General features: G+C 46.4%; 2 protein-coding genes across 2 annotated transcripts in view; both read right to left on the bottom strand.

The window, feature by feature from the left end:
• AMOTL2 (angiomotin like 2) overlaps window positions 1–16,900 on the bottom strand; it is a 278,572-nt gene that overhangs the window by 215,310 nt on the left and 46,362 nt on the right. The window lies entirely within an intron of this gene.
• The window catches only part of KY (kyphoscoliosis peptidase), a 44,666-nt gene that overhangs the window by 20,692 nt on the left and 7,074 nt on the right, over window positions 1–16,900 (bottom strand). The window contains exons 3-6 of the mRNA XM_060638718.3: window positions 16,325–16,387; window positions 6,236–6,310; window positions 3,353–3,415; window positions 320–402 (exon numbers count right to left, since the gene is read on the bottom strand). Of these exons, the coding sequence (XP_060494701.2) occupies window positions 320–402; window positions 3,353–3,415; window positions 6,236–6,310; window positions 16,325–16,387 (284 nt within the window). The remainder of the gene's footprint in view (window positions 1–319; window positions 403–3,352; window positions 3,416–6,235; window positions 6,311–16,324; window positions 16,388–16,900) is intronic.

Genomic DNA, 16,900 nt, shown 5'->3' with positions numbered 1-16,900 from the left:
AATGCCCAAATGGGCAATGGCAGGCGGTCAGCATAGGGCCGGCCAGAGGGGCCTGGCAATGGGGTGCCTGCGGGGTGTGCGGCCTGGGGTGGGAGCATCAGGACAGTGGGTGGCATTGGGGGGAATAGAATGGTCTTCCATCCTGAGCAGGGGCCTGGTGACTCGGCCTTCTTCTCTCCATCCATGTGATGTGAGAAGGCACTCTGGGCCATCTATCCAAGGGACTCTGGATGCATTTAGGAGGGGCCTGAGCAGAGACTTCATTACTCTGACTCGGGAAACTCCGACCCACCTTATGCAGAGAGGCTTGCTCTCTTACCTGTGAGGCATACGTGTCCAGTTTCTCAAACTCCTGCAGGTCCAGGGGCATGGATTTCAGGCTGGACCGATCCCAGGGGTAAACTGGAAACATAGGGAAGCTCAGTTAGCCACTGAGGCCTGCTGGTGAGTGCTGCTCGGCCCAGGCCTCTCTGTCGTTTTGAAGTGCTGTGATTGCCTGACCTTCAGCATGATTCCCAGAACCTGGAAAACTGCTCCCAAGAGCTATATCTCCTAGAGGAGTTCCTTGGTCAAATTGGTTTGTGAACTATGGCAACTTCTCTAGTTCGTCTGGAGAGTCACGGGGAACATGAGCCTATTTGCAGACCCTGGGAAGTCAGCAGTAAAGAGACTGGTTTCACCTCAATGAACTCAGCAGTGCCCAGGCAGATTAATGATGGAGTCCCCTTCTCCCCACCGTTTAGTTTTCTGCAGATTTCTGCTAACTTTTCCAGGAATGAGTGCTCTGTGGGAAGTGTCCAGGCAATGCGGCCAGCCCCTGACAGGCTCAAGAAAGGAGGGTCTGTACTCCAGTTATGACGCCCAGAGTGAAGGGCACTCTGGGTATGGGAGGAGGGTGTGCCAGAGCCAGGCTCTGTAGGCTTCTGTAGGGTGAGGCGTGTTTGGCACTCAGACAGGCTTCCTCCCTTGCCCACAGTCAGCCATAGACTGGAGCACCCCAAGAAAGCCAAGTGTGTTGTAGCAACAGGTGCCCCAGGTATTGCGGGGAGGGGGGGCTCTGAGGGAGGCTGGGCCCCAGAATCACTCCTTTGTGCCAGCCTTTCTTATAGGAAGCCGGGCACACCAGTCGTCAGACTAGCCACGGATGGGCAGCAAATCCCTGTCTCAGCCCAAAAGAGAGCCTGGCCTACGGCAAGGTCCTCCCATTATTCAAGGCTGACCAAGTCAGGCAAGCTGGGTGGGAGGCCAGGGGTTAGGTGAGGAGGGTGGGGCCAAAGGGGCACTGATCCCCTAACTCAGTGATAACCCCACTCTCCTGTGGGGGTGCTGGTGGGGCCCCAGGGCACGGCAGCCAGCCTGGGAAGAGCAGAGTGACATGGGGAAGCAGCCGATGGGGGCTGCATGAAGCCTAGGTTCTAGTGGGGGCCTGACCTTCACGACTTCCACCGTGCTAGGGGTTGCTGGACTCAGCCGCCAGGCATGAGGTGCACATCTATGGGGCAGCTGGGAGAGTGAACGAGACGGTGGATCACGCTGTAAGGTCAGTGCCGCTTTGCTCCCTGGGAGGGTGTAGGGTGGGGGTCCTCTGTGGGCAAATACAAGGGTAGAGGTGTGAAGCGTCTGTGCCCGGTGTGGGGGCTGCAGCTGCGTTTGCCCAGACATCCCTCGAGGTCTGTGAGAGACCCAGGCCTTGGTGCTACAGACCCAAGAGATGTGGCGAGAGAGTGAGAGTAGGGAGGGGGCGGCCCACCAGCTCCGGCCTGAGCTCCTGCGAGATCCTCTCTGGGCCAGCATTGGCTGAGACACAGTGGCAGCTGGTTAGGGAGCTGACCAATTTCCAGCCACAGAGGAGATCCCAGCCTCTAGTCAGCGGTCAGGCGCAGGCCATGTGGGTCCATCCTCATTTCCCCACCACTCCAACATCCCTTCCTTTTGAGAACGAGGCCTTCTTTCTTTGCAGCCCAACTGGGTCTGGCACGTTCCCCAAGGCCACTTTGTTCTGCTTTCTTGCTTCTTGAGGACACTCTGCAGCAGCCCCTAGAGGGGTTTGGTCCCTTTGACCCTAGGCCTCTGACTGGGTCCTCACCACATCCCGTGCTATGACACATCCAGGACCTGAGGACTGTTCCTCTCTGAAGAGGAGGCAGACCGTGTGGGGGGCAGGCAGGCTATGTAAACCCTACCCCAAGGCTGTGGTGTCACCACCAACCTAGTATTTTCTTTCTTCATTTTTCTACTTCTTTTATAAGGACCAAGATATTTCCTGGACCCTCCATAATCCTTGTGTCCTGTACAGTCTTACACTGGGGCTCCCTGAAAGCCCAGCACCACTCTGGGTCACTCCTCTGGTGCTGGCACTGGGATCTCTTGTCTCTCATCACTTAGATCCCTGTCAGCCCCTGTCCTGTGTGGTCTGAGCGCAGCCCTTGTCCAGCCAGCCTCTCAGAAGGGGGTGGGGACCCGCAGCAGGTCCTCAGTGCCTTTTCCCTCTGCGGAATCTGGCTCTTGCCATTCTCTGACAAGGGCTAGCAGGGTGACCTAAGTGGATATGAAGTGAACTTACATTTAACAAATTTCTGCTTGGTATAACTGCAGAGTTATACCAAATGAGGTCTCCCCCGCCCCCATTGAGAAGAAGGATGACATTTCTAAAATGGGACTGAAAACCCTATTACTAGTTTTACCCTTTCTTGGTTCCATTTTACAATATCTCAACATTAAAAATACCCACAATGATTTATGCCTCATTACATTTACCTTCTGAAGAGATTATATAAGATCTAAATATGATTTTGCATAAATACATTTAAAATACCAGTGGCATTAACTAAATTATTCTAACTTTAAAGCAAAACAATGGGAAGAAGTGCCAAGCTCTCCCAAACCTTAGATGCCATCTGGTCTATGGAGAAGAAAACTGAGGCCCCAGGAAGGTGAGGGAGGGACAAAAATAGGACTCAAAGTCAGGCCATCGATCACCCCATTCAGGGTTCTACCCTCTGTCCCATTCTACTACTACCTTACACAGGTTTGGCATTCCATTTAAAGTTAACACAGTTCTGAATTCTGTGTTAATTCTGTTTAATATGTTTTCTGTAATGGGCTGCCTTGTTATTGGGGTTTATGCTTTAGCTTTGGGCTCATATGGTGTGTGAGCTTTTCATTACTCTGCCTATGTCCATGGCAGACCTTGCTAATCAATCATGATACTCCTCCCCACCCTGAGCCCAGAGGTAGCCCCAGACTCTCATAGGACCCAGAGAGCCATTTCCAATTGCCTGGAGACTGGCCCATGGGGCTAAACCAGTTCACCATCTCACAGAACGGCCCTGGAGAAGGACCTGCAACTTACCATGGGCATCTTTTGCTCCAGGCTGCCGGGGTCTTGTGTTTCCATTTTTATCACCTTGCAAACCTGCAATATCCCAAAGGTCAGAAGTTGAGACACCTGAGAAGTCAAAATGCAAGCACAGACGATTCTTTTTGTGGTGGTCCTGGCTTCTGACCCCTCCTCTTCTATGTCTGTGCCCCGCCTTCTTGCTCCCATATTCACCCACCATCTATTACTGCTGGAATTGTCCTGGACTTCCTGCTGAGGTGGAGGAAGGACTGACAACCAGGGAGGGAATGACAAGAAAGAGAACTGCAGTCTGTAAGCAAAGGCAGAATTTACCCCGACATCAAAACTTTGTGTTCCTCAGTGGGTCCACCTACAGCCTAGAGCTCTTGCCTTCCTCTGGATTCCCCTGCCATCTTGGAACACAGCTGGAGATGCCAACAGCACCAGTGAATTCATTGCCACATAAGAACTGACCATGGGAAGAAATGAATGTGGGCGAGGGAAAGGCAGTTTCTTTCTTTTTTTTTTTTCCCCCCCAATATATGAAATTTATTGTCAAATTGGTTTCCATACAACACCCAGTGCTCATCCCAAAAGGTGCCCTCTCGATACCCATCACCCACCCTCCCCTCCCTCCCACCCCCCATCAACCCTCAGTTTGTTCTCAGTTTTTAAAGTCTCTTATGCTTTGGCTCTCTCCCACTCTAACCTCTTTTTTTTTTTTTTTTTTTCCTTCCCCTCGCCCATGGGTTTCTGTTAAGTTTCTCAGGATCCACATAAGAGTGAAAACATGGTATCTGTCTTTCTCTGTATGGCTTATTTCACTTAGCATCACACTGTCCAGTTCCATCCACGTTGCTACAAAGGGCCATATTTCGTTCTTTCTCCTTGCCACGTAGTACTCCATTGTGTATATAAACCACAATTTCTTTATCCATTCATCAGTTGATGGACATTTAGGCTCTTTCCCTAATTTGGCTATTATTGAGAGTGCTGCTATAAACATTGGAATACAAGTGCCCCTATGCATCAGTACTCCTGTATCCTTTGGGTAAATTCCTAGCAGTGCTATTGCTGGGTCATAGGGTAGGTCTATTTTTAATTTTCTGAGGAACCTCCACACTGTTTTCCAGAGTGGCTGCACCAATTTGCATTCCCACCAACAGTGCAAGAGGGTTCCCATTTCTCCACATCCTCTCTAGCATCTAGTCTCCTGATTTGTTCATTTTAGCCACTCTGACTGGAGTGAGGTGGTAGATCTGAGTGTCGTTTTGATTTGTATTTCCCTGATAAGGAGCGATGTTGAGCATCTTTTCATGTGCCTGTTGGCCATCCGGATGTCTTCTTTAGAGAAGTGTCTATTCATGTCTTCTGCCCATTTCTTCACTGGGTTGTTTGTTTTTCGGGTGTGGATTTTGGTGAGCTCTTTATAGATTTTGGATACTAGCCCTTTGTCCGATATATCATTTGCAAATATCTTTTCCCATTCTGTTGGTTGCCTTTTAGTTTTGTTGGTTGTTTCCTTTGCTGTGCAGAAGCTTTTTATCTTCATAAGGTCCCAATAGTTCATTTTTGCTTTTAATTCCCTTGGGGAAAGGCAGTTTCTATGGAGCCGAAGCCCAGAAAAGTCAAGCAATTATTAAATTATTCCTCAGGAAGGTTCAAGGGCAACCAAATCCTATCAATCCAGGACCCGTTAATGCAGAATGGTTACCAATAGTTATTAGACTCCTGGGAAACAGGAAAGGAGCTGCTGATTTGAAACCAGGTCAGGAAGATATGGGTCCCTGATGGAGCCAGGGGGAGCTGAGGAGGCAGGTTGTTTTATGCCCTTGAAGCCCACCAAAGGCTGTAAATATAACAATGGAAGGTTGCAAATGTATAGAGGCTCTGAGAAAGAGTTGTCCTTGTGTTTCTTGCACCTACATTTTATTTCCATCTCCATTCTTTGATAGGGTAATGAGGGTTCAACATAGTAGCTAGCATTTATTGTGCACTTACTATGCCTGCCTTGTGCTTTATATTGACAGTCTCATTTAACTTCACAACAGTCCTATGAAGGAAGCTGAATTATTTTCCTCTTCTTATAGATGAGGAATTTGACTCCACAAGAGAGGTTAAGCTACTTGCCCAAGGTAAGAGCTGAGATCTGAACCCAGCCTGTCCGCTCTATACCTGACTGCCCTTCTGAGACCCTGACCTCTGAGGGCTACAGGACAAGGCAGGTGGGAGGGCCTGCCTTGCTCAGGCATGGACACAGAGAGAACCTGAGCTCTGGATGCTCTGTAGACTTCATTCCTTGGCCAGCATTTCCCCAGGCCCCTGTAGCTATAAGGTAGACAGATGCCCAGAGAGGACCAAGAAGGGAGTGGAAAAGACATCATGGGTCTGACCCCATGCACCTTGCACTGAAGGCAGCCAAACATGGTGGCTAAGAGCACAGGTCTCAGTCAGACCTGGTTTTGACCCACTTCCTAGCTAGTCCCTTCACAGTTATTTCACCTCTCTGGGTCTCACTTTGGTGATTTAAAAAGTGAGGCATCTATCAAAGGGTTAAAAAGTTAATGAATGTAAAATGCTTACCACTGTGTATGCCACTTTTTAGGCAGACAATAAATGGTATCTAAGAACAACACTCTTGTGATGAAATTCATCTTTAGCGAAGTGCTTTGTGTTACCCACACCTAAGTGCACAGACACAAGAACAGTGGGTGTTAGATATGGAGAAGGGAGTCCCTAGAATGAAGCTGTCATGCCTCTGCCTCTTTCCAGTGTGTAGGCCTAGGTTACTCCTCTCGTGCCCCCACAAGATGCCCAGGTTGGACTCTGGCCCATTAAGTGACTGTCACTCCTCCCTCCAGCCCTCCACACACGAGCAGCCCTGTACGTACGTACGTTTAGCCAAGGAGAACTTCTTGAGCAGCTGGGGCATGGCATCTCGAGGGTGGACCTCCACAGTCAGCTGTGTCCCTGCAAAGGAATGGGAGGTGACATTCTCAGCCAGATGCTGCTAGCAAAGGGTGCAATGTCCCATGACAGATGTTTGAACAACAAAACACGATTGGTTTTAAGCTTTCTTCTGAATATACAAGTAATTCTTGTTTAAAGAAATGAAAAACAAAATACAAGCAGACAGTTTCCAAACCCAGGCAAGATGAAATAAGAACACTACCTTGTCTTTTCCAGTGAATACAACTATAAACCTTGGAAAGAAAGCACGGAGCAACTATTTGAGGATTCTGTAGTCCTCTGTAAATCATAGAAGGCAAGTCAGGGAATAAGATTAGCATTTAAAGCATCACTAAATTTTCAGTGAGTTTACTATTCCCTTTCCCATATGGTATTACTTAGACTTGACTCACAGGCAGCCCCAAACCCAGAAGTGCACAGTGGGTACAGGGAAATGGTGCTCCAAGAGAAGCTCTTTCTTCCAGCTTGTGGAGTAAGAAGGGAAACCTCTAAGAGTCAGAGAGCATGGGGGAAATCCCCTGTTGGACCTCCCCCATCCCTTTTTTCTATTATCTCCCCATTCAGCCTCTAGGAAAGTCTGTTGGTAGGGGTGTAGCAGTGAGTTTGTTGGTCAGCCCAAACCTTAAGCACTCGAGTCTTCGAGGGAAGCTATGATTCCCTAGAGTGTGGGAGCAAATACTCACTGTTTTTTCTCTCTCTCTGTTCCCCACTGATTGTCTCTAGATGTAGACAGAGTTGTGAGAAGTGCCTGGCAGAGTGGGGAAATTAGAGTCCAGCTTTTGTGCTGGAGAGTTGAGAAGCGGGTTGTGAAGGGGTGGGAGCTCAAGAAAGCAAATCCATACAGTTATGGATGAACTCTTGTGGTCCCCTCCGAGCTGAGCACACATGGATCTCATCCTAAACATTATACCACAGTCTTGGAGAACTAAACTACGGTGTAGACCAATGCCTAGACTGGCTACTGGGGGTGCATGTTCTGAGAAGATCTATAGAGTATTGCAAAGGCTACAATCCAAAACTATACAGTGTAGGAAGAACGAGGAGTATCTCTACCTGAAAGGAAAAGATAATCAACAGATGCTAACCTCGGGATGATAAAGATTTTGGAATTATCAGACTTTCAAATAGCCATGGAAACCATGCTCTAACAAATAAGGGCAAATAGTCTTGAAATAAATGGAAAGATACCAAGAATCAGCAAAACATCAGAAGATACAAAGAAGAAACATAAAATTTTAGAGGAAAAAAATATAACAGTTTGAAAAACTATCTGGATATGCTAAATAATAAAAATAGAGATGACAGAAGAGTCAGTGAACTTGAAGAAAGATAATATAAGAAACAGAGCAGAATGAATTGAACTTCAGAGACCTGTAGGATAATACTTTAAGGTCTAACATTCATGTTACTGAGATCCCAGGAGGAGAGGAGAAACAGTGTGGTAAAAAAAAAAAAAAAAAAACCAATTAAAGAAATGATGAGAAAGTAATCAATGAAACCAAAAGCTGATTCCTAGGAAAGATCAGCAAAATTGATAAGCCTGTAACCAGATTGACCAAAAAGAAAAAGAGGTAAGACACAAATCAGAAATTAAGACACCAATATCAGAAATGAAACAGATGAGAACACTACAGATCTTGTATGTATTAAAAGAATAATAAGGGAATACTACCAACAACCCAATGCACATAATTCTACAACTTAGATGAAATGGATCAATTCCTTGAAAGCTACAAACTACTAAAACTCACCCAAATAGAAAACCTCAATATCTCTACATCTATTTTGAAAACTAATTGTAGTTCAAAATCTTCCAGGAACAAACAAAGGCCAGGTCCAGTTGGTTTCACCAATAAATTCTAACAAACGTTTAAAAAGAAATAAGATCAATTTTTAAATAAGATCTTTCAGAAAACAGAATAGTAAATATTTCATTGCCCATTATATGAGGCCAGCATTAATCTGATACCAAAACCAGGCAAAAACAGTATAAGAAAAGAATATTACAGATGAATCTTTCTTATGAACACAAAAATTCTCAAAAAATATTAGAAAATTAAATCCAGCAATATAGTAAAAGAATACCATGGCACTGCAAAGCTCATTCAATATCTGAAAACCAGTTAATGCAATTTGCCATATTTGCAGGCCAAAGAAGAAAAACCACATGATCATTTCAATGGGTGCAGAAAGTACATTTGACAAATTTAACATCTATTCATGATGAAACTTCTCAATAAACTAGGAATAGAAGGGAACTTCCTTAATCTGAAAAAGAGTGTCTAACAAAAATCTACAGCTAACAGCATATTTAATGGTCAAAAATGAAATGCTTTCCCCTTATGACTGGAACAAGGCATGGATGTCCACTCTCACTGTTCCTAACAAACATTGCACTGGAAGTTCTACCCAGTGAAATAAAACAAGAAAAAGAATAAGAAATAAGAAAAGAAGAAAAGAAAAAAAGAAAAATAAATAAAAGTCCTATAGATTAGAAATAAATAAAACTCTCCTTATTCACAGATGACATATCTATGTGTGTAGAAAATACCAAGTAATCTACAAAGAAAGCTCCTAGAACTAGTAAGTTTAGCATGGTCACAGGATACAAGGTCAGATACAAAATCTATTCTATTTATAGTCACAATAAATGATTGGAAATTGAATTTAAAAATCAATATTTCCCATAGCTCCAAAAATTGAAATACTTAAATATAAATCTAAAAAAAAAGTGCAAGAGCTGTATGTTGAAAACCATAAACTATGATCAAACAAATTAAAGAAGACTTGAATAAGTGGGAAGACATACCATGCTCATGAATTGAAAGACTCAATATTGTTGTCAATTCTCCCTAAATTGATCTATAGATTTAATGCAACTTCATTCAGACTCCTTACAGGAATTTTATAGATGTTAGATATAGGCAAGATAATTCTAAAATTTAGATGGAAAGATACAGCAACTACAGTGGCCAAACCAATTTTGAAAAAAAAAAAAAAGTTGGAAGAACCAGCTATTTGATTTTAAGATGTGCTATAAAGCTACAGTCATTACACAGTGTTATACTGGCAAAGGGACAGATATATAGATCAATGGAGCATAATAAATAGTTAAGAAATAGACCCACACAAATATGGCAAAGTGATTTTTTACAAAAGTGCAAAGACATTTCAATTAGAAAATGGGTAAAAGAAGAGATTACAGATGGCATATAAGCGCGTCAAATGATGTTCAATATGATTAGCCATTAGGAAAATGCAAATTAAAACCACAATGAGATATCATACCTATTAGAAGAGAAGTCATAAAAAATAGTGATAATACTCTACGTTGACAAGGTTGTGGATAAATCAGACCTCTCAGACATCGCTGGTGGGACTGTGAAGTGATACAGCAACTCTGAAAACAGTCTGTCAGGTTGTTATAAAACAAAACATACACTGAACATCTGACCCAACCACTGCACTCTTGAACATTTATCCCAGAGATATAAACACTTACATTTGTTCATACAAAAACCTATACACAAATGTTTATAGAAGCTCTATTCATAATCACCCCAAACTGGAAACAGCTTAAATGTCCTTCAATGAGTGAATGGATAAACACCCTATGGTACATCCATATCAAGGAATACTTCTCAACAATACAAAGAAACTCTTAGGAGAGACAGGAGGATGTAACCACTGACATTCTGCACAAGAGGATTTTGGGGTGACAGAACTGCCCTGTATTCTGACTGTAGTAGTCAGAATATGAGCATGCGTTCTGTATGCGTTAAAACCCATGCAAGTATATGCCAGACAATTCAATTTTAGTAATTTAAAATAAAACAAAAATAAATATAAGTACCAGTTGAGCAAACAAGCCTGAGAAGAATTAAAACAAGAACTGGATGATCCAGAATGATACAAAATGGAAATTCAAAGTCCAGAGCAGGATTATAGTAAACACCTGCTTCCTTCTCGAGTCTTCACACGTCAGTGAATCTGGTCCTATGTCATCGTTTTAAGTGAGCTGGATAGTACTCTATTCTGCACATCGTTTATAATCCATATAAGCAATCCCTTTTGGTTGGATAGTTAACTTCTCCCAAATATTTTGCTATTAGAATCAGTGATGCATGAACATTCTTATACACATCTCTTTACACACTTTTCAAATCAGTCTCTTTGAATACATTTTTAAATATGGATCTTTTGCTGTATTTTGGCAAACTTCCCATGAATGATTTTATCAGTTGATCACACCAACAGCACAAGGGAGTGTCCATTTTGCTCATTCTTACTGTGTTTGATTGCAAAATTCATCACAAAACTTCGTACTTCCAACGAGAGGTCTTTTGTTCTGTCCCTTGAATTTGGGCTATCTATAGGACTTGGTTTGTCTAGTTAGCATGGGATGTTAACAGAAGGGGTCCTGGGGAAGCTCTGAGCGTAGGTCTCAAGGAATTTTGCAGCCTCCACTCTCATTCTTGGGATTCTAGCCACAACTGCCGTGTGAATGAGCCCAGGCTAGCCTGCTGGGGGTGGAGAGACCACGTGGAACAGAGCAGAGGCATCTCAGGTGAGGCCACCCTACCCTACCTGGTCTCCAGCCAACTTACCAGCTGACCACAAATACATGAGCAAGCCGAGCCAAGACCCGTGATGAACTGGGCGTATCTCAGGCGGGAACACACAGCCAACCTGTGAGCTGGTAAATGCTTATTATTTTAAGCCCCTGAGTTTTGGGGTGGTTTGCAATGTAAAAATAGATCACTGATATACTCACTGACGTGTGATTTTATCAATCTCTGAGATTTTTATTAATGAACAATGGCATCTCATTTTTGTGCATTTAATTTTTAATGTATTTTCATATAGTTATTTGCCATTTGAAATTCTTATTTTGTGAATTGCCTATTTTCCTAGTTGTATTATTTTTTCCTTATTAGTTTTGTAAGAGCTCTTTTTACTAACCCTTTCCCTGCTAAATGTATTGCGATGATTTTCACAGAATGACAATACTGACTATCTTGTATAGCTCAGAAACTTGCTCTGCATGCCAAAGAGGGTAATTCTCAAACAACTTAATAAGATACAATGTGACCTTCCCAGGTATTACTTTGAAGGGGTTAACCTTCACTTTGAGGGTAGTTTCTAGTACATTCACTGTCAAAGAAAATCAGTGTGTGACTTTATAATTAAGACTTTAAGCATTTCAGAGTTTAAAGCATAATTCAGTTCTGGTTATAGGATCGAGTGTCAATGCTAAGAGCAAACACTTCCTGTGTGTCTTCCCATGCTGCGTGAAGCACAGGTCTATTCTCCTTTGCCTTTTTACTTTTCCCATCTGAAACACTTTCGGGTGTTTTTCAAAGTGGGTGCCAAGCTGTACTTGGCTACAAGATGCTTTACAAGAAAAGGATTTGAGAAACATGCCCACTGTCTCCCTTTTTGTGGGTCGTAATGTGTAATGCTCTGAGAAGTCCTGCAGAGAAGAAGCTAGTTTGACCCAGTACTGTTTTGTGAAACACAATTTGGAAAACGCTGGACTGCAACAACCTCCAGAAGCTTAAAGAAGGTGCAGAACTGAACAACTTGGTTTAGTCAACAGCAAACCTCTTCCCCCAACTTCTCACATCTAACATACAGGCGCTTCCAACCACCCCCAATTCAGCCCTGGCTCTTTGTCCAAGAATGAGTGATGTGAGAAACTAGGTACTGGTAAAGCGGTGGTAAAGGTGGACATTGAGGTATTCTCACACCCGGATGTGGTCCTGTTCTGCAACCTCCACCTAGCACCATTTCCAATCCCTTCTCTCTTTCCTGAACTTCCTCTTCCCTCCCCCTTCTTGGACAGGGGCCCAATTTCCAATATCCTCCTGAGCCCCACTTCCTGACTCTCCCCCAAAGAGGTGCTGCTCATCAGCCCCCTGCTGAGGAAAACACAGCTCCTTAGCCTTCCTGATCTGTGGGAGTGTGATACCCACTCTTGTCACACACAGGTGTGTGAGGGCATTTTCGGAGGCCTCTCTGCCCCAGAAACTGGGCCTGGGTGTGCTGTCACAGGTGAGCAGCAGTCACTGGAGAGCCCTGTGCTCCCTAAAGGAGTGAAATGGTAAGATTTTGCAGTCTACTATATTCCCGTATCACATCAACTCTTAATCTAAGAAGAAAATTAATTTGACCAATTTCCAATGAATGAGAGTGGAACATCATTTGGAGCAAAATTTAAAATAAGATCTAAAACCTAACTATAGTCAGATACCATTGCACCAATTTTAACAGTCACGACCAAACCCACAGGAGGTCCTTCCCGGGACTTCAGGTCACCTGGCTGGCTCTCTCATGGCGTCCCTCCCTGGTTCTACCAGTTGTCACCGAAATACCACTCCTGAGGCTGCAGCCCTGGCTGTCTTAGTAGCAGCATATCAGCAGTTGCTTGAGAAGTGCCTCCCAGGCCCCTGCCCCAGGTGCCACCAGCTCCATGTCCTTTCCTCTTAAGCCCTCAGATCCAGAGATGCATCAGGAAGTCCCAGAACGTCCCTGCCCGTGGCCCTACTGCCTTGGGTCTGCCTTTTACCTGGTCGGGAGAGTTCTCCCTCCAGTGGGTTCTCCCCAGGTCTCTGCAGGTCTGAATCAGGATTTGTCTAAAGCCCTAATTTGCTCAGAATATCTAATGCAGAGATGGCAAACAGATTTCGTGTTGTTCATTAACTCTGACTGGCTGCAAGTAGCTGCCTGGAGTGTTGATCAATTAGCAAAGACTGTCAGGCACGTGTGTGTGTTATGAATGTGAGTGTGTGTGAGCGTGCACACATGGGGGGGTGGTGTCTGTGTGCCTAGGGCTGCAGGATTCAGGTCAGATACTTGCTATCCTTGACTTAAGGTGCTCACTAACGTTTTCTGTACCTGGAACCCGGGTTAATAACCGTACCCAGGTTAGTAGCCGGGTTCCTTGCCTTGGAATGTTCCTCTGCAGTAGCTGAGAGTCAGGAAGCCTCAGCTAAAGCATCTGTAATTTAAAAACGCCCTTAAAGGGGCGCCTGGGTGGCTCAGTCGGTTAAGCGTCCAACTTCGGCTCAGGTCATGGTCTCGCGGTCCGTGAGTTCAAGCCCCGCGTCGGGCTCTGTGCTGACAGCTCAGAGCCTGGAGCCTGTTTCAGATTCTGTGTCTCCCTCTCTCTCTGACCCTCCCCCGTTCATGCTCTGTCTCTCTCTGTCTCAAAAATAAATAAACGTTAAAAAAAATTAAAAAAAAATGAAATAAAAACGCCCTTAAAGAGCCCCAGGGTAGGTGTTCAGCAGGGTTGTGCGTGGTTTCAGCCCAGTAGTCCGCTTCAGTGCAGGAAGCCTAGTGCTCTGACAGCCCAAGAGCAGCATGCTGGATGATGACAGGGACAGTCTAACTCTGCAGAACCCTCGCCAGGCTACACTGGACGCAGCGTGAAAGGCCCACTCAGCAGCCCGAGTCACCAGGTGACAACCTGACAGCTGAGTGGGCTGAGACGGCTGGGACACCAGCCAGGGGGTGATGAAGGGTGTCTCTCGCAGCCCTGACCGACCCCGGCTTTCACCGGGCTCTTGAAAACACGGGGCCATTCATGATCCCTTCTGCAGCACGGAGCTCCACAGGAGCATCCCATATCTGGAAACATGGCCGTTTGACCCCAGTGCCTGCGTGACCAAAGAAGGAATGGAGTGTCTGCTTGGGGACAAGGGTGCATGACCGGCAAGAAAGGAAGCCTCAAAAGAAAACTGGCTCCTCAGGAACCACTTTTGGGGCCCCAAGTCACAGGGGCTCCAGCAACCACCCTCCTGTCTCCTCCCTCACACACCCATTACAGATTAATCTTCTGAAGCACCCTTCCGCATGGAGATCCGAGACTCCACTGATCTGTTTGTCAGCTGTTGCATAAAATTTATCATACCTGGTGCTCCCTCTCCTGGATGCTCTTTCCCAGATGCCCACATGGCTTGCTCCCTCACCTCCTCCCTTATTCAAATGTCACCTTCTCAACTACTCTGTTTTAAATTGTACCCATGTGGTAGGCTGCATAACGGCCCTTAAAGATATCCATGCCTTAATTCCAGGAACCTGTGAATGCTCCCTTATATAGGAAAGGGGACTTTGTAGATGTGATTAAGTTAAGGATCTTGAGATAGGAAGATCATCCTGGATTATCTGGCAGGCCCTAAGTAATCACAAGGATTCTCATAAAACAGAGTCAAGAGATTAAACTACTAATGTGGAGAAAAGGCCATGTGACAATGGGCCAGAGAATGGAGTGGTGCAGGTGTACAAGTCAAGAAGTGCCAGCAGCCTCTAGAAACTGGAGGAGTCAAGGACCAGATTGTCCCCTAGAGCAGGTGGGTGGAATGTGAGTGGCCCATGAGAGCCAGGGTGTGGTGTGCCAAGTGGGGCTCTGGTGTCTGGTGGGCCCCATACCACTCCTGTCTGTCTGGGACACTGTGGGGACAGTGCAGTGTGGAGGTCTGGCAGGTGTGCCTGACTCGGGGACCACAGTACCCCATCTCAGTTTTCTTGTGCACAAATGGGGATAACACCATGGCCCTATCAGGGGGCGTAGCCAGAACTAAGCAAGATTGGCGGTGGCTAATCCACTTTCCTTTTAGTGAGGTATTGCTTATTTTTGTTTTGTGGTGAGCTGTGTGCTGCTAGTTCACTTCAGGGAAGCAGGGGGGCCTGGGTTTGTCTTTGCAGGGCTCAGGGCAGGGGGCAGGTTGTGGTGGGCCCACTGAGGGGGGCCTGCTGTGGAGCCATATTCCCCGGAGTTCTGCCGTAAGATACACTGGTCGGTGTCGTGCTGGTAACCCATCTTGACAGGCCCTTCCTCACCGCCTGCCAGTGCCTTTCTGTGGTGATGGTGGGTTAGTCTGTGATTCTGAGAGCGATTCCGTGAGAGACTCCGAGTCCTCCAGGGACTCCTACTTTGCCACTGCTCCCTGAACACGAGCAGATAATTTCTTTACAAGTTAGGACATCAGTGCTGAGAGCAATAGGGGTGAAATCTTAGGGCTGAGTCTATGAGAGCTCTCAGATAGATACCAGGCCCTGAGTCTTTAATGCAGAGCAGGAGGCCAAGGTGGGAGGTTATTGGTGGGGAGGGGGAGAGGAGGGGGCTGAGTAGGGGGTGGGAGTCTCTATTTAACCTGGCCTCCCCTCCAGCCGGAGCTGTAAAGTCCTCCCGTCTCTATCACTGTAGCCTCACCACCCCACATACCCTGTGTTCTCAGATATGGTCAACTGCAGAGTCAGCATGGTGATGCCCTTGCCTGTCCTCCCAGAGCCCCGGAACCCATCCCAGCAAAGTGAGGATTCTCAGGGAAGAGCTCTCTCAGGGAAGGGCCCTCTCACTTCCCCTTGCCGAGTTAAACTCATCCCTTGTGGGGAGGGCCCTGGAAGACTCAGACTCCGGTGTGACTCAGGAGGAGGGAAGGCTTGGAGAGTGGGTAGGCAGTGCGGAGGCCGGTTTCCAGAGTCGTTGTGGAAGCAGGGCTGTGTGAGGGTTAACAGCTGAGGCCTTGGTGGTGGCTGTAGCGGGGTGGGCAGGTTCCCCCAGCTCTGACTCTCACCAGCCATGTGCTCTCGAACATATGACAACTTTTCCAAGCCTCAGTTTACTCATCTGTAAATTGAGGACAGTTAAGAGGGCCTATCAGATAGGTAAGCTTCATTTACATGAGAATAATTATGTAAATGAACCGGCAGGGTGCCTCGCACTCGGTTAGCACTCATAAATGTTGGCTATAGTGAAGGCAGCAAGGGTGAAGAGGACAGCTGTGAGTTCTGTGGCCCAAGGACTTTATCACTCTATCCCATGCAGCCTCTCACTGTTTCCCATGGGACACGGGGAGAGGGAGAAGAAAAAGGTGCTCCAATGTCCACAGGGCAGAGGGGATCCTGCTCCCCACAGTCTGTGCTCTGCACTTGCTGTCTCTGGCCTGGGCAGCGGATCCAGCCACACAGGAGCTGGAGGAGAGGTCACGGGTAGCAGTGAATCCTTACCTTGGTTGTCGTAGGAAGTGATGACCTGGGTCTGCTGAGGGTGTTGTTTCTCCGCCAGGTTTCCTGTAGATGCAAGACAGAGGGACCTGCAGTGGCCGCAGGGACCGTGGAGGAGTTTGCCCCAGGCAAAGCAAGGAGCAAGGAGCAAGGAGCTGTGTGCGTCCGCCAGAAAGGTGAGCTGGTGGGGGTCAAGCTCACCCCAGGCCTGGCTTAACCATGCGCACACCCACGAGCACATCCCCATGGTGTACACACGTGGGAATAGGCACAGTTCCACACATGAATGCAGAGGCAAATGACTATGAACCCGTGTGCACACACCCTCACACCTCTCAGCAGGTGCCAGCAGAGGCTGGGTTTCTTCTCCATAAGGTGGGGACAGCTCCAGTGGGCTGAGTAACCATAACTCCCAACTTTAGTGTCACCAGGCTCAGTTGCCAAAATACAAAAAGATGCCTCGCTGATCATCATGCCTTTCTATCCCCATTTTACAGCGGATGAGCCTGCTGCCTGGAGGCTTAACTTCTGGCCAAAGACCCTCCTGCCAGGGTAGGTCAGACTGGGATCTGAACCCCA

Source organism: Panthera onca, chromosome C2 (assembly GCF_046562875.1).
Source record: "Panthera onca isolate mPanOnc1 chromosome C2, mPanOnc1 haplotype 2, whole genome shotgun sequence".
Taxonomy (NCBI): Eukaryota; Metazoa; Chordata; class Mammalia; order Carnivora; family Felidae; genus Panthera; species Panthera onca.
This window is presented reverse-complemented; position numbering and strand designations above follow the sequence as displayed.